This window comes from Scyliorhinus torazame, chromosome 7 (genome assembly GCF_047496885.1).
Source record: "Scyliorhinus torazame isolate Kashiwa2021f chromosome 7, sScyTor2.1, whole genome shotgun sequence".
NCBI classification, from domain to species: Eukaryota; Metazoa; Chordata; class Chondrichthyes; order Carcharhiniformes; family Scyliorhinidae; genus Scyliorhinus; species Scyliorhinus torazame.
Genome location: NC_092713.1, coordinates 206,226,976 through 206,239,403, shown reverse-complemented (window position 1 = coordinate 206,239,403; position 12,428 = coordinate 206,226,976). Strand labels below are relative to the sequence as shown.

Genomic DNA, 12,428 nt, shown 5'->3' with positions numbered 1-12,428 from the left:
GATAAATGCCATTATCAAGACAGGGTTTCCTGCAACCTGTGTTATCGATGCTTGAACAAATTGAAGTGATTCATTAAGTCAGTATGTCCTTTACAGTTTCTCTCAATGTCAAAGTTCACAGGCAAATGCTAAGTCCTTCACTTGGCCTCTAGTCATGGCATTCTCACTGCTCCCCTTCCAGGTAAAGGACATACTGAAGGACCAGAGATGGGTGTTCCTCTCGTCCATACATTGTTCTTTGAGCAGGCTGGTGAGAGCCATGTACAAGAAGCCCCACAGGGACACTTTTCCAGTTGTCTTCATCACCCACGAGACTCTATAATGAGACCAATGCGTAGGCAGCACAGAAAGACTAACCACATGAGTCCTTGTCAGCCATGACCATTCACCGAGGAAGACGGAGGCTTGGAGTCATGGGTTGGCTGCCCTCCACCAGCTGTGCCCTTGGAGGCACCCAACGCCCTCCCTCCCTACCTTCAAACCTGCGTCTGGCTACAGTCAATGGTAAATGGCACAGAATGAAAGGCAGCTCTAAATCTTTCGAGGATCTTGATGTTATTTAACCCATGAGTCGGAAGAAACCTGCTGCAGTGGTAGTTTAAACATAGGCAGGTGATCACATGTGAGCATCTTTGACATCTAGTTGTCTCATAATTATTAGGGTGTCCCTTTAGTCAGCCACTTGTGCTGACTTTGTACACGACCCACCCAAAAAGATTCTCCTTACATCTAAAGGGATCTCACTGATTAACTAGGTGGTCAAGGTCAACTTGACAAAAATGGTGCACATCACCTTTCAAACACACTCCACCACCTTCTGCCCTCCCCCTGTCACCCACCAACTTTCCCCCTCACCATATACGCACCCAGTATCACCATCCTTTCCCTTCTGTCACCCTTAGACCTCCCCCATCCCATTACCCTGAATTCTACCATGGTCCACCTCCACAGGCCTTTCCTCCCTTTATAGCCACCACCTGTTACAGCCCCCATGCCCACCCAGACCCTGCCAGATCTTCACTTGTCAGATTCTCACCTTGGACCTATCATCCCAACACATTCCCACTCCTCCCTCTCTGACTGTGACTGTTCCTTCCAATCACCAGACTTCTCCTCTCAGGACCCCACTAGCGATACCACTGACCCTGCCCTCGAAGGCACTCCCTGCCCCCTTGCCTAGACACTCTCCCCCCTTGGCACAGTGTTTGTTAACGGCACTCCATTGAAGTTATGCGAGGTCCTCAAAAAGCAGAAGCAACATCGATGGAACTCAAGGTCATGGAAAAGGTGATGCTCACCAGATGCATATCATTTATTTTTTTGAAAAAAATTCAGAGTACCCAATTCTTTTTTTCCCCAATTAATGGGCAAGTTAGCATGGCTGATCCACCTACCCTGAACATCTTTGGCTTGTGGGGGTGAGACCCATGCAGTCACAGGGAAAATGTGCAAACTCCACACAGATGACCCGGGGCCGGAATCGAACGCGGGTCCTCGGTACCATGAGGCAGAGATGCACATCATTTATATACCGTTCCAAAACTGAATGTCATACATTTTTGTTGGTGGGGAACGTAATTTGGAGAGAGAGCTTAATACTGCGAGGTTGCCTTTTAATGAATATGCATGACATACTAATGCATACAAATGAGGTTTTCAACAATGTTCGTTGGGAAGCTCAACTCGTCTTTAACCCGCCCTAAAAGTCAGGAGGACAAAATTCCAACAATTTATTCCGCCATCGGAAAACAAATTATTTTTGCCTCCAGCCAAGTTAAGTGTTCCCACCCGCCATCATTCCTGCTGCTGGTGGGAGCAGTAAATTCCACCCTTAGACTAGAAAAACAGATAGACATGGGTAACAAGCTAGAGGGGTTAGTTTTTAATGTACCTGACCTGTCAGTGAGGGGGGCAGAGTATCAGTAAGGTGCAGGTAACCCAGAAGTCTGGTTCCCCCGTATGCTGTAGACTTCTGACTCCAAAGAATGTGTGTGATGTAACTGAAAGGATCATCTCCTGAAAGCAAACCTGATTGGCAGGCATAGCTTCCACTCAGGCGAGAAGCAGGTTGGTGGAGACTGCAGGACAAGATAGGTCTGCATCCCTTCAGGGTGCTCAGGTGGCAGCTCAACCTGGGGGTGGGGAGGGGAGTGTGTGAGTGTTGCGGAGCGGGACTCCCCGTGTTCAAGGGGTGTTTCGATCCAGGTTTCTAAAGTGCCATTTGGACCCACAATCTCCTGATTCAGAGGCAAATGCACCATAAATAAGACAAGGCTGACATCTGTACAGCCACAACACTTATGCTCTGGTCAGACCTCAAGTTGAGTACTGTGTTCAGTTCTGGTCACTGAGAAACAAAAGAGTCATTCAAGCATTGAAGAGAAGAACCTTGTGACTCATTCCAAGTGGATGTGAGTTTGAAGGAAATACGTGATCTCACAGAGGAATCTGAGATATTTCAGGTGATGTAAAAGGTGAGTTCAAGATATTACTTTAAATTAAATTGTTCCGAGGCACACAGGTTCAAACTAGAAAATGATAAATTCACCACTGATGACAGTAGGTTCTTTTCTCAATTGTTGACCCAGGGAATGGACATACAGATGGAATCAGAAAGGCAAACAAAAATATGGAATCACTTAAGAAAGAATTGGGTGTTGCAAAATGTGAGGTCAGTGGGTTGGATGGGAGTGGGTTGAGGAGGAACTCAATGGTCTTTCCATTGTCATGTCCCAGTATATTCAGAATTTTAAACTATTTTTTATATTTTGAAAACTGACTCCAAAAAGTTACAAAGAAATGGCAGCCCGAGGATCAACTATTACTTTTGTGCATTGAACCCATTCCCCTGTTTCAAGAGGGAACAAAAAGAACCTTCCAGGCTGATGATGACTCAGTGCCTTTTCCTCAAACTAACTCAAAAGGGTATCAATCGAATGGGTCATTCAGATACAAAGCCATTGGCTCCTCAAACTCTCAAGATGTGAAAGCTACCACATAATTGACCGAACCACCCACCTTATTTAGAAAAAGACTTTGGACTTGAGAAAGGTCACATGTTGAGGCAGCCATACATTCTGTTTGCCTTTTAAAGCACGATGAAACTGTTCTGCAAACAGATTTCCTTTGGAAAGCCAGAGAGCCACCTGCAAGCCATCCAAGCAGCCAATGTAAGTTCAATACCTCAAAAGTGGGAGAGGAAATCTCCCCAGCTTGTTCCGAGTTTGAGTTCACCTGAGCACCAGGCTCCTGGAAATTCAATCACAAGAATCCTCACAGCTTATTAAGAATCGTCTGTTTCACAAGACTTTCACTTTAATTCAAGAATCAATGCACCTAAGAAACTACAGGCCTGCCACAAAAGAGACTGAGACAATCATAAATTGTAATTGCATTGCTTTACCTTCACCTGTATCAAACCTTTGTATTTGTGATAGTGTGTGTGAGTCAAGTGAGTGTGATGTCATGTTTTAAACGTCCAGGGCGTGATAATAAATAGCCTTCTCATTTTGTTAAACTCACCAAAATTGCTGATGTGATGATTAAAATAGGGATAATCACTCTGAGGGTAAGAAAATACACACCTGTCACATATAAACATATTGATCATGGGCAATAAAAAGGAAAATATAAATTATGTCCATGATACTATCGATAAAGGCATTAAGATGGAAAAAATGGCTTTTTTGTCCATATTTAGGATGACGCCCATGGGCACAGAGTACAAACACATGCGGGAAAGGCACAGATATTGTGATCAGAAAAAGCATGACAGGCCATGGGCCGCACTTGATCACGTTCAGTACCATAGCAAATAACATTAAACAATAAATAAAATCAGAGAATGCCAGAAAAGCTCAGCAGGTCTGGCAGTATCTGTGGAGAGAAAAAGCAGAGTTAACGTTTCGAGTCCAATATGATGACCCTTCTTCGGAAGCATTGGAGTGAACACTGTCTCTCTGGCCACACATGCCGCCAGACCTGCTGAGTTGTCCCAGCACTTTCTGTCCTTATTTCAGATTTCCAGCATCTGGCTTGTTTTATACCTTTAAAATAAACATTGCTGAGATAGTAAGCATGATGAGAAAAAAAAGCTCCCCGTGCACATCCACAGTCACAATGTGAGACCTTGAACCAGTGGGATAACATTGCATCAGCACAGATTGAGAGACAGATAGCAAAACCGCTGTGAGGGGACCCAGACTGTTTTTGCAGAGCTGACAACATAAGCAACAACAACAAACAAACAAAACACGGCGAGGAGGGAAAACCTGGCCCTCAGAAGGGCACACAGAAAGCGATTTATTTATTTATTTATTTGATTGTCGAGGAACCAGGCTGCTGTGTGCGTCACCACCCTTTAAAGCGGCTTGTGCTTGCTTGAGGAGCCGGAACTCCGCCTGGCCTTGAGATCGCCCAGTGGGTAACAGCAAGAGCAGCAAGGGAGCTGGCAAGGGAAGGTGCTGCAAGTTCTCGGCACGAGGATACTGGATGCAGCCTCGGAACACATAGGCGGCCGCAAGCTCCAGCCCTCGCCATGGTCTCCTGGATGATCTCCCGCCTGGTGGTGTGAGTATTTCAGCATCTTCCTCATCACAGTCCGACAAGGGGGTGGATGAATAAGCACCAGTTCCCCCGGCTCATTCATCACAGCATCTTACATTTTACCATTGAGCCTCCTTTACCCCCACCCCCAGGAGAGATTCTTGCTGAATGCCTTTGCAGAAATGAATCAAAATGGACATTTTTTGTTTGTTTGCAAGGTGCCTCGCTGCTAGCTAGCTGGCAAGAGATCAAAAGAAAAATGCAAAACGAAAATCTTTTCTGCCCTGTTTCGCTTCTCCTTGACATTTATTTAGAATTCTTAATCTCCACCGTTTTCGGTTTTGTGTTGAATTTGAACGTCTGCCACGGAAATCGGGTTCATTTAATTGCTTCTTGCAGTCAGGTGGGACTGTGAATGTGGGTTGGGGGTTATTTTCCTGGTCCTGGCCCCAATTCTGCTGTCGCTCGCTCTTTGTCGTATTGCGATGGACATTTCCATAAATTCCTGCAGGTTTCCGCAGCCGGGCTCTGCTGTCCACCAGGGCGGGGACGGCAGGGCAGGGTCTGCATTCCTGGAGGCAGGTGAAGAGGTTGGGCTGGGGTTGGGGAGAAACAGATGGGTCTGAGGATTGGGTTTGGGGCAGTGATGGGGCTGAGGATTGGGTTTGGAGCAGTGATGGGGCTGAGGATTGGGTTTGGGGCAGTGATAGGGCTGAGGATTGAGGTTGGGACAGTGATAGGGCTGAGGATTAGGGTTGGGGCAGTGATGGGGCCGATGATTGGGTTTTGGGGCAGTGATGGGGCTGAGGATTGGGTTTGGGGCTGTGATGGGGCTGAGGATTGGGTTTCGGGCAGTGATGGGGCTGAGGATTGGGTTTGGGGCACGGATTTGGTTTGGGGCAGTGATGGGGCAGGGATTGGGTTTGGGGCAGTAATGGGGCTGAGGATTAGGTTTGAGGCAGTGATGAGGCTGAGGATTGGAGTTCGGGCAGTGATGGGGCTGAGGATTGGGTTTGGGGCAGTAATGAGGCTGAGGATTGGGTTTGGGGCAGTGTTGGAGCTGAGGTTTGGGTTTCGTGCAGAGGATTGGGTTTGGGGCAGTGTTAGGGCTGAGGATTGGGTTTGGGGCAGTGATAGGGCTGAGGATTGAGGTTGGGACAGTGATGTGGCTGAGGATTGGGTTTGGGGCAGTGATGGGGCTGAGGATTGGGTTTGAGGCAGTGATGGGGCTGAGGATTGGGTTTGGGGCAGTGATGGGGCTGAGGATTGGGTTTGAGGCAGTGATGGGGCTGAGGATTGGGTTTGGGGCAGTGATGGGGCTGAGGATTGAGGTTGGGACAGTGATAGGGCTGAGGATTGGGGTTGGGGCAGTGATGGGGCTGAGGATTGGGTTTGAGGCAGTGATGGGGCAGAGATTGGGGTTGGGTCAGTGATTGGACTGAGGATTGGATTTGGGGCAGTGATGGGGCTGAGGATTGGGGTTGGGGCAGTGATGGGGCAGGGATTGTGTTTGGCGCAGTAATGGGGCTGAGGATTAGGTTTGGGGCAGTGATGAGGCTGAGGATTGGGGTCCGGGCAGTGATGGGGCTGAGGATTGGGTTTGGGGCAGGGATTTGGTTTGGGGCAGTGATTGGGTTTAGGGCAGCAATGGGGCTGAGGATTAGGTTTGGGGCAGTGATGGGGCTGAGGATTGGGTTTGGGGCAGTGATGGGTCTGAGGATTGGGTTTGAGGCAGTGATGGGGCTGAGGATTGGGTTTGGAGCAGTGATGGGGCTGAGGATTGGGTTTGGGGCAGTGATAGGGCTGAGGATTGAGGTTGGGACAGTGATAGGGCTGAGGATTGGGGTTGGGGTAGTGATGGGGCTGAGGATTGGGTTTGAGGCAGTGATGGGGCAGAGATTGGGGTTGGGTCAGTGATTGGGCTGAGGATTGGATTTGGGGCAGTGATGGGGCTGAGGATTGGGTTTCGGGCAGTGATGGGGCTGAGGATTGGGTTTGGGGCAGGGATTTGGTTTGGGGCAGTGATTGGGTTTAGGGCAGCAATGGGGCTGAGGATTAGGTTTGGGGCAGTGATGAGGCTGAGGATTGGGGTTCGGGCAGTGATGGGGCTGAGGATTGGGTTTGGGGCAGTGATGGGGCTGAGGATTGGGTTTGGGGCAGTGTTGGAGCTGAGGTTTGGGTTTCGTGCAGAGGATTAGGTTTGGGGCAGTGATGGGTCTGAGGATTGGGTTTGAGGCAGTGATGGGGCTGAGGATTGGGTTTGGGGCAGTGTTAGGGCTGAGGATTTGGTTTGGGGCAGTGATTGGGCTGAGGAATGAGGTTGGGACAGTGATGTGGCTGAGGATTGGGTTTGGGGCAGTGATGGGGCTGAGGATTGGGTTTGGGGCAGTGATGGGGCTGAGGATTGAGTTTGGGGCAATGAGGGGGCTGAGGATTGTGTTTGCGGCAGTGATGGGGCTGAGGATTGGGGTTGGGGCAGTGATGGGGCTGAGGATTGGGTTTGGGGCAGTGTTGGGGCTGAGGATTGGGTTTGGGGCAGTGATGGGGCAGGGATTGGGTTTGGGGCATTGATGGGGCTGAGCATTGGGTTTGGGGCACTGATGGGGCTGAGGATTGGGTTTGGGGCAGTGATGGTGCAGAGGATTGGGTTTTGGGGCAGTGATGGGGCTGGGGATTGGGTTTGGGGCACTGATGGGGCTGAGGGTTGGGTTTGGGGCAGTGATGGGGCTGAGGATTGGGTTTGGGGCAGTGATGGTGCAGAGGATTGGGTTTTGGGGCAGTGATGGGGCTGAGGATTGAGTTTGGGGCACTGATGGGCTGAGGGTTGGGTTTGGGGCAGTGATGGGGCTGAGGATTGAGTTTGGGGCACTGATGGGGCTGAAGGTTGGGTTTGGGGCAGTGATGGGGCTGAGGATTGGGTTTGGGGCACTGATGGGGCTGAGGATTGGGTTTTGGGGTAGTGATGGGGCTGAGCATTGGGTTTGGGGCACTGATGGGGCTGAGGATTGGGTTTGGGGCAGTGATGGTGCAGAGGATTGGGTTTTGGGACAGTGATGGGGCTGAGGATTGGGTTTGGGGCAGTGATGGGGCAGAGGATTGAGTTTGGGGCACTGATGGGGCTGAGGGTTGGGTTTGGGGCAGTGATGGGGCTGAGGATTGGGTTTGGGGCACTGATGGGGCTGAGGATTGGGTTTTGTGGCAGTGATGGGGCTGAGGATTGAGTTTGGGGCACTGATGGAGCTGAGGGTTGGTTTTGGGGCAGTGTTGGGGCTGAGGATTTGGGTTTGGTGCAGAGGATTGGGTTTGCGGCAGTATTGGGGCTCAGGATTGGGTTTGGGGCAGTGATGGGGCCGATCATTGGGTTTGGGGCAGTGATGGGGCCGATCATTGGGTTTTGGACAGTGATTGGGCTGAGGATTGGGTTTGGAGCAGTGCTGGGGCTGAGGATTGAGTTTGGGGCAGTGATGGGGCTGAGGATTGGGTTTGGGGCAGTGATGGGGCAGAGAATTGGATTTGGGACAGTGATTGGGTTGATGATTGGGTTTGGGGCAGTGACGTGGCTGAGGATTGGGTTTGGGGCAGTGTTAGGGCTGAGGATTGGGTTTGGGGCAGTGATAGGGCTGAGGATTGAGGTTGGGACAGTGATGTGGCTGAGGATTGGGTTTGGGGCAGTGATGGGGCTGAGGATTGGGTTTGAGGCAGTGATGGGGCTGAGGATTGGGTTTGGGGCAGTGTTAGGGCTGAGGATTTGGTTTGGGGCAGTGATTGGGCTGAGGAATGAGGTTGGGACAGTGATGTGGCTGAGGATTGGGTTTGGGGCAGTGATGGGGCTGAGGATTGGGTTTGGGGCAGTGATGGGGCTGAGGATTGAGTTTGGGGCAATGAGGGGGCTGAGGATTGTGTTTGCGGCAGTGATGGGGCTGAGGATTGGGGTTGGGGCAGTGATGGGGCTGAGGATTGGGTTTGGGGCAGTGTTGGGGCTGAGGATTGGGTTTGGGGCAGTGATGGGGCAGGGATTGGGTTTGGGGCATTGATGGGGCTGAGCATTGGGTTTGGGGCACTGATGGGGCTGAGGATTGGGTTTGGGGCAGTGATGGTGCAGAGGATTGGGTTTTGGGGCAGTGATGGGGCTGGGGATTGGATTTGGGGCACTGATGGGGCTGAGGGTTGGGTTTGGGGCAGTGATGGGGCTGAGGATTGGGTTTGGGGCAGTGATGGTGCAGAGGATTGGGTTTTGGGGCAGTGATGGGGTTGAGGATTGAGTTTGGGGCACTGATGGGCTGAGGGTTGGGTTTGGGGCAGTGATGGGGCTGAGGATTGGGTTTGGGGCACTGATGGGGCTGAAGGTTGGGTTTGGGGCAGTGATGGGGCTGAGGATTGGGTTTGGGGCACTGATGGGGCTGAGGATTGGGTTTTGGGGTAGTGATGGGGCTGAGGATTGAGTTTGGGGCACTGATGGGGCTGAGGATTGGGTTTGGGGCAGTGATGGTGCAGAGGATTGGGTGTTTGGGCAGTGATGGGGCTGAGGATTGGGTTTGGGGCACTGATGGGGCTGAGGATTGGGTTTGGGGCACTGATGGGGCTGAGGATTGGGTTTTGGGGCAGTGATGGGGCTGAGGATTGGGTTTGGGGCAGTGATGGGGCAGGGATTGGGTTTGGGGCATTGATGGGGCTGAGCATTGGGTTTGGGGCTCTGATGGGGCTGAGGATTGGGTTTGGGGCAGTGATGGTGCAGAGGATTGGGTTTTGGGACAGTGATGGGGCTGAGGATTAGGTTTGGGGCACTGATGGGGCTGAGGGTTGGGTTTGGGGCAGTGATGGGGCTGAGGATTGGGTTTGGGGCAGTGATGGGGCAGAGGATTGAGTTTGGGGCACTGATGGGGCTGAGGGTTGGGTTTGGGGCAGTGATGGGGCTGAGGATTGGGTTTGGGGCACTGATGGGGCTGAGGATTGGGTTTTGTGGCAGTGATGGGGCTGAGGATTGAGTTTGGGGCACTGATGGAGCTGAGGGTTGGTTTTGGGGCAGTGTTGGGGCTGAGGATTTGGGTTTGGTGCAGAGGATTGGGTTTGCGGCAGTATTGGGGCTCAGGATTGGGTTTGGGGCAGTGATGGGGCCGATCATTGGGTTTTGGACAGTGATTGGGCTGAGGATTGGGTTTGGAGCAGTGCTGGGGCTGAGGATTGGGTTTGGGGCAGTGATGGGGCTGAGGATTGGGTTTGGGGCAGTGATGGGGCAGAGAATTGGATTTGGGACAGTGATTGGGTTGATGATTGGGTTTGGGGCAGTGACGTGGCTGAGGATTGGGTTTGGGGCAGTGTTAGGGCTGAGGATTGGGTTTGGGGCAGTGATAGGGCTGAGGATTGAGGTTGGGACAGTGATGTGGCTGAGGATTGGGTTTGGGGCAGTGATGGGGCTGAGGATTGGGTTTGAGGCAGTGATGGGGCTGAGGATTGGGTTTGGGGCAGTGATGGGGCTGAGGATTGGGTTTGAGGCAGTGATGGGGCTGAGGATTGGGTTTGGGGCAGTGATGGGGCTGAGGATTGAGGTTGGGACAGTGATAGGGCTGAGGATTGGGGTTGGGGCAGTGATGGGGCTGAGGATTGGGTTTGAGGCAGTGATGGGGCAGAGATTGGGGTTGGGTCAGTGATTGGACTGAGGATTAGATTTGGGGCAGTGATGGGGCTGAGGATTGGGGTTGGGGCAGTGATGAGGCTGAGGATTGGGGTTCTGGCAGTGATGGGGCTGAGGATTGGGTTTGGGGCAGGGATTTGGTTTGGGGCAGTGATTGGGTTTAGGGCAGCAATGTGGCTGAGGATTAGGTTTGGGGCAGTGATGAGGCTGAGGATTGGGGTTCGGGCAGTGATGGGGCTGAGGATTGGGTTTGGGGCAGTGTTGGAGCTGAGGTTTGGGTTTCGTGCAGAGGATTGGGTTTGGGGCAGTGATGGGTCTGAGGATTGGGTTTGAGGCAGTGATGGGGCTGAGGATTGGGTTTGGAGCAGTGATGGGGCTGAGGATTGGGTTTGGGGCAGTGATAGGGCTGAGGATTGAGGTTGGGACAGTGATAGGGCTGAGGATTGGGGTTGGGGCAGTGATGGGGCTGAGGATTGGGTTTGAGGCAGTGATGGGGCAGAGATTGGGGTTGGGTCAGTGATTGGGCTGAGGATTGGATTTGGGGCAGTGATGGGGCTGAGGATTGGGTTTCGGGCAGTGATGGGGCTGAGGATTGGGTTTGGGGCAGGGATTTGGTTTGGGGCAATGATTGGGTTTAGGGCAGCAATGGGGCTGAGGATTAGGTTTGGGGCAGTGATGAGGCTGAGGATTGGGGTTCGGGCAGTGATGGGGCTGAGGATTGGGTTTGGGGCAGTGATGGGGCTGAGGATTGGGTTTGGGGCAGTGATGGGGCAGAGGATTGAGTTTGGGGCACTGATGGGGCTGAGGGTTGGGTTTGGGGCAGTGATGGGGCTGAGGATTGGGTTTGGGGCACTGATGGGGCTGAGGATTGGGTTTTGTGGCAGTGATGGGGCTGAGGATTGAGTTTGGGGCACTGATGGAGCTGAGGGTTGGTTTTGGGGCAGTGTTGGGGCTGAGGATTTGGGTTTGGTGCAGAGGATTGGGTTTGCGGCAGTATTGGGGCTCAGGATTGGGTTTGGGGCAGTGATGGGGCCGATCATTGGGTTTTGGACAGTGATTGGGCTGAGGATTGGGTTTGGAGCAGTGCTGGGGCTGAGGATTGGGTTTGGGGCAGTGATGGGGCTGAGGATTGGGTTTGGGGCAGTGATGGGGCAGAGAATTGGATTTGGGACAGTGATTGGGTTGATGATTGGGTTTGGGGCAGTGACGTGGCTGAGGATTGGGTTTGGGGCAGTGTTAGGGCTGAGGATTGGGTTTGGGGCAGTGATAGGGCTGAGGATTGGGTTTGAGGCAGTGATGGGGCTGAGGATTGGGTTTGGGGCAGTGATGGGGCTGAGGATTGAGGTTGGGACAGTGATAGGGCTGAGGATTGGGGTTGGGGCAGTGATGGGGCTGAGGATTGGGTTTGAGGCAGTGATGGGGCAGAGGATTGGGTTTGGGGCAGTGATGGGGCTGAGGATTGAGGTTGGGACAGTGATAGGGCTGAGGATTGGGGTTGGGGCAGTGATGGGGCTGAGGATTGGGTTTGAGGCAGTGATGGGGCAGAGATTGGGGTTGGGTCAGTGATTGGACTGAGGATTAGATTTGGGGCAGTGATGGGGCTGAGGATTGGGGTTGGGGCAGTGATGGGGCAGGGATTGGTTTTGGGGCAGTAATGGGGCTGAGGATTAGGTTTGGGGCAGTGATGAGGCTGAGGATTGGGGTTCTGGCAGTGATGGGGCTGAGGATTGGGTTTGGGGCAGGGATTTGGTTTGGGGCAGTGATTGGGTTTAGGGCAGCAATGTGGCTGAGGATTAGGTTTGGGGCAGTGATGAGGCTGAGGATTGGGGTTCGGGCAGTGATGGGGCTGAGGATTGGGTTTGGGGCAGTGTTGGAGCTGAGGTTTGGGTTTCGTGCAGAGGATTGGGTTTGGGGCAGTGATGGGTCTGAGGATTGGGTTTGAGGCAGTGATGGGGCTGAGGATTGGGTTTGGAGCAGTGATGGGGCTGAGGATTGGGTTTGGGGCAGTGATAGCGCTGAGGATTGAGGTTGGGACAGTGATAGGGCTGAGGATTGGGGTTGGGGCAGTGATGGGGCTGAGGATTGGGTTTGAGGCAGTGATGGGGCAGAGATTGGGGTTGGGTCAGTGATTGGGCTGAGGATTGGATTTGGGGCAGTGATGGGGCTGAGGATTGGGTTTCGGGCAGTGATGGGGCTGAGGATTGGGTTTGGGGCAGGGATTTGGTTTGGGGCAATGATTGGGTTTAGGGCA

At 52.5% G+C, this 12,428-nt stretch overlaps 1 protein-coding gene across 3 annotated transcripts in view; it reads left to right on the top strand.

Moving 5' to 3' along the window:
- Nucleotides 1-4,158: 4,158 nt before the first annotated feature.
- LOC140426803 (receptor expression-enhancing protein 2-like) overlaps nucleotides 4,159-12,428 on the top strand; it is a 276,647-nt gene continuing 268,377 nt past the window's right edge. For 2 of the 3 annotated variants that reach the window (XM_072512001.1, XM_072512000.1), the window contains exon 1: nucleotides 4,159-4,569. In XM_072512001.1, the coding sequence (XP_072368102.1) occupies nucleotides 4,538-4,569 (32 nt within the window). In that variant the 5' untranslated portion in view covers nucleotides 4,159-4,537. The remainder of the gene's footprint in view (nucleotides 4,570-12,428) is intronic. The other variant, XM_072512002.1, reaches the window with a different exon arrangement.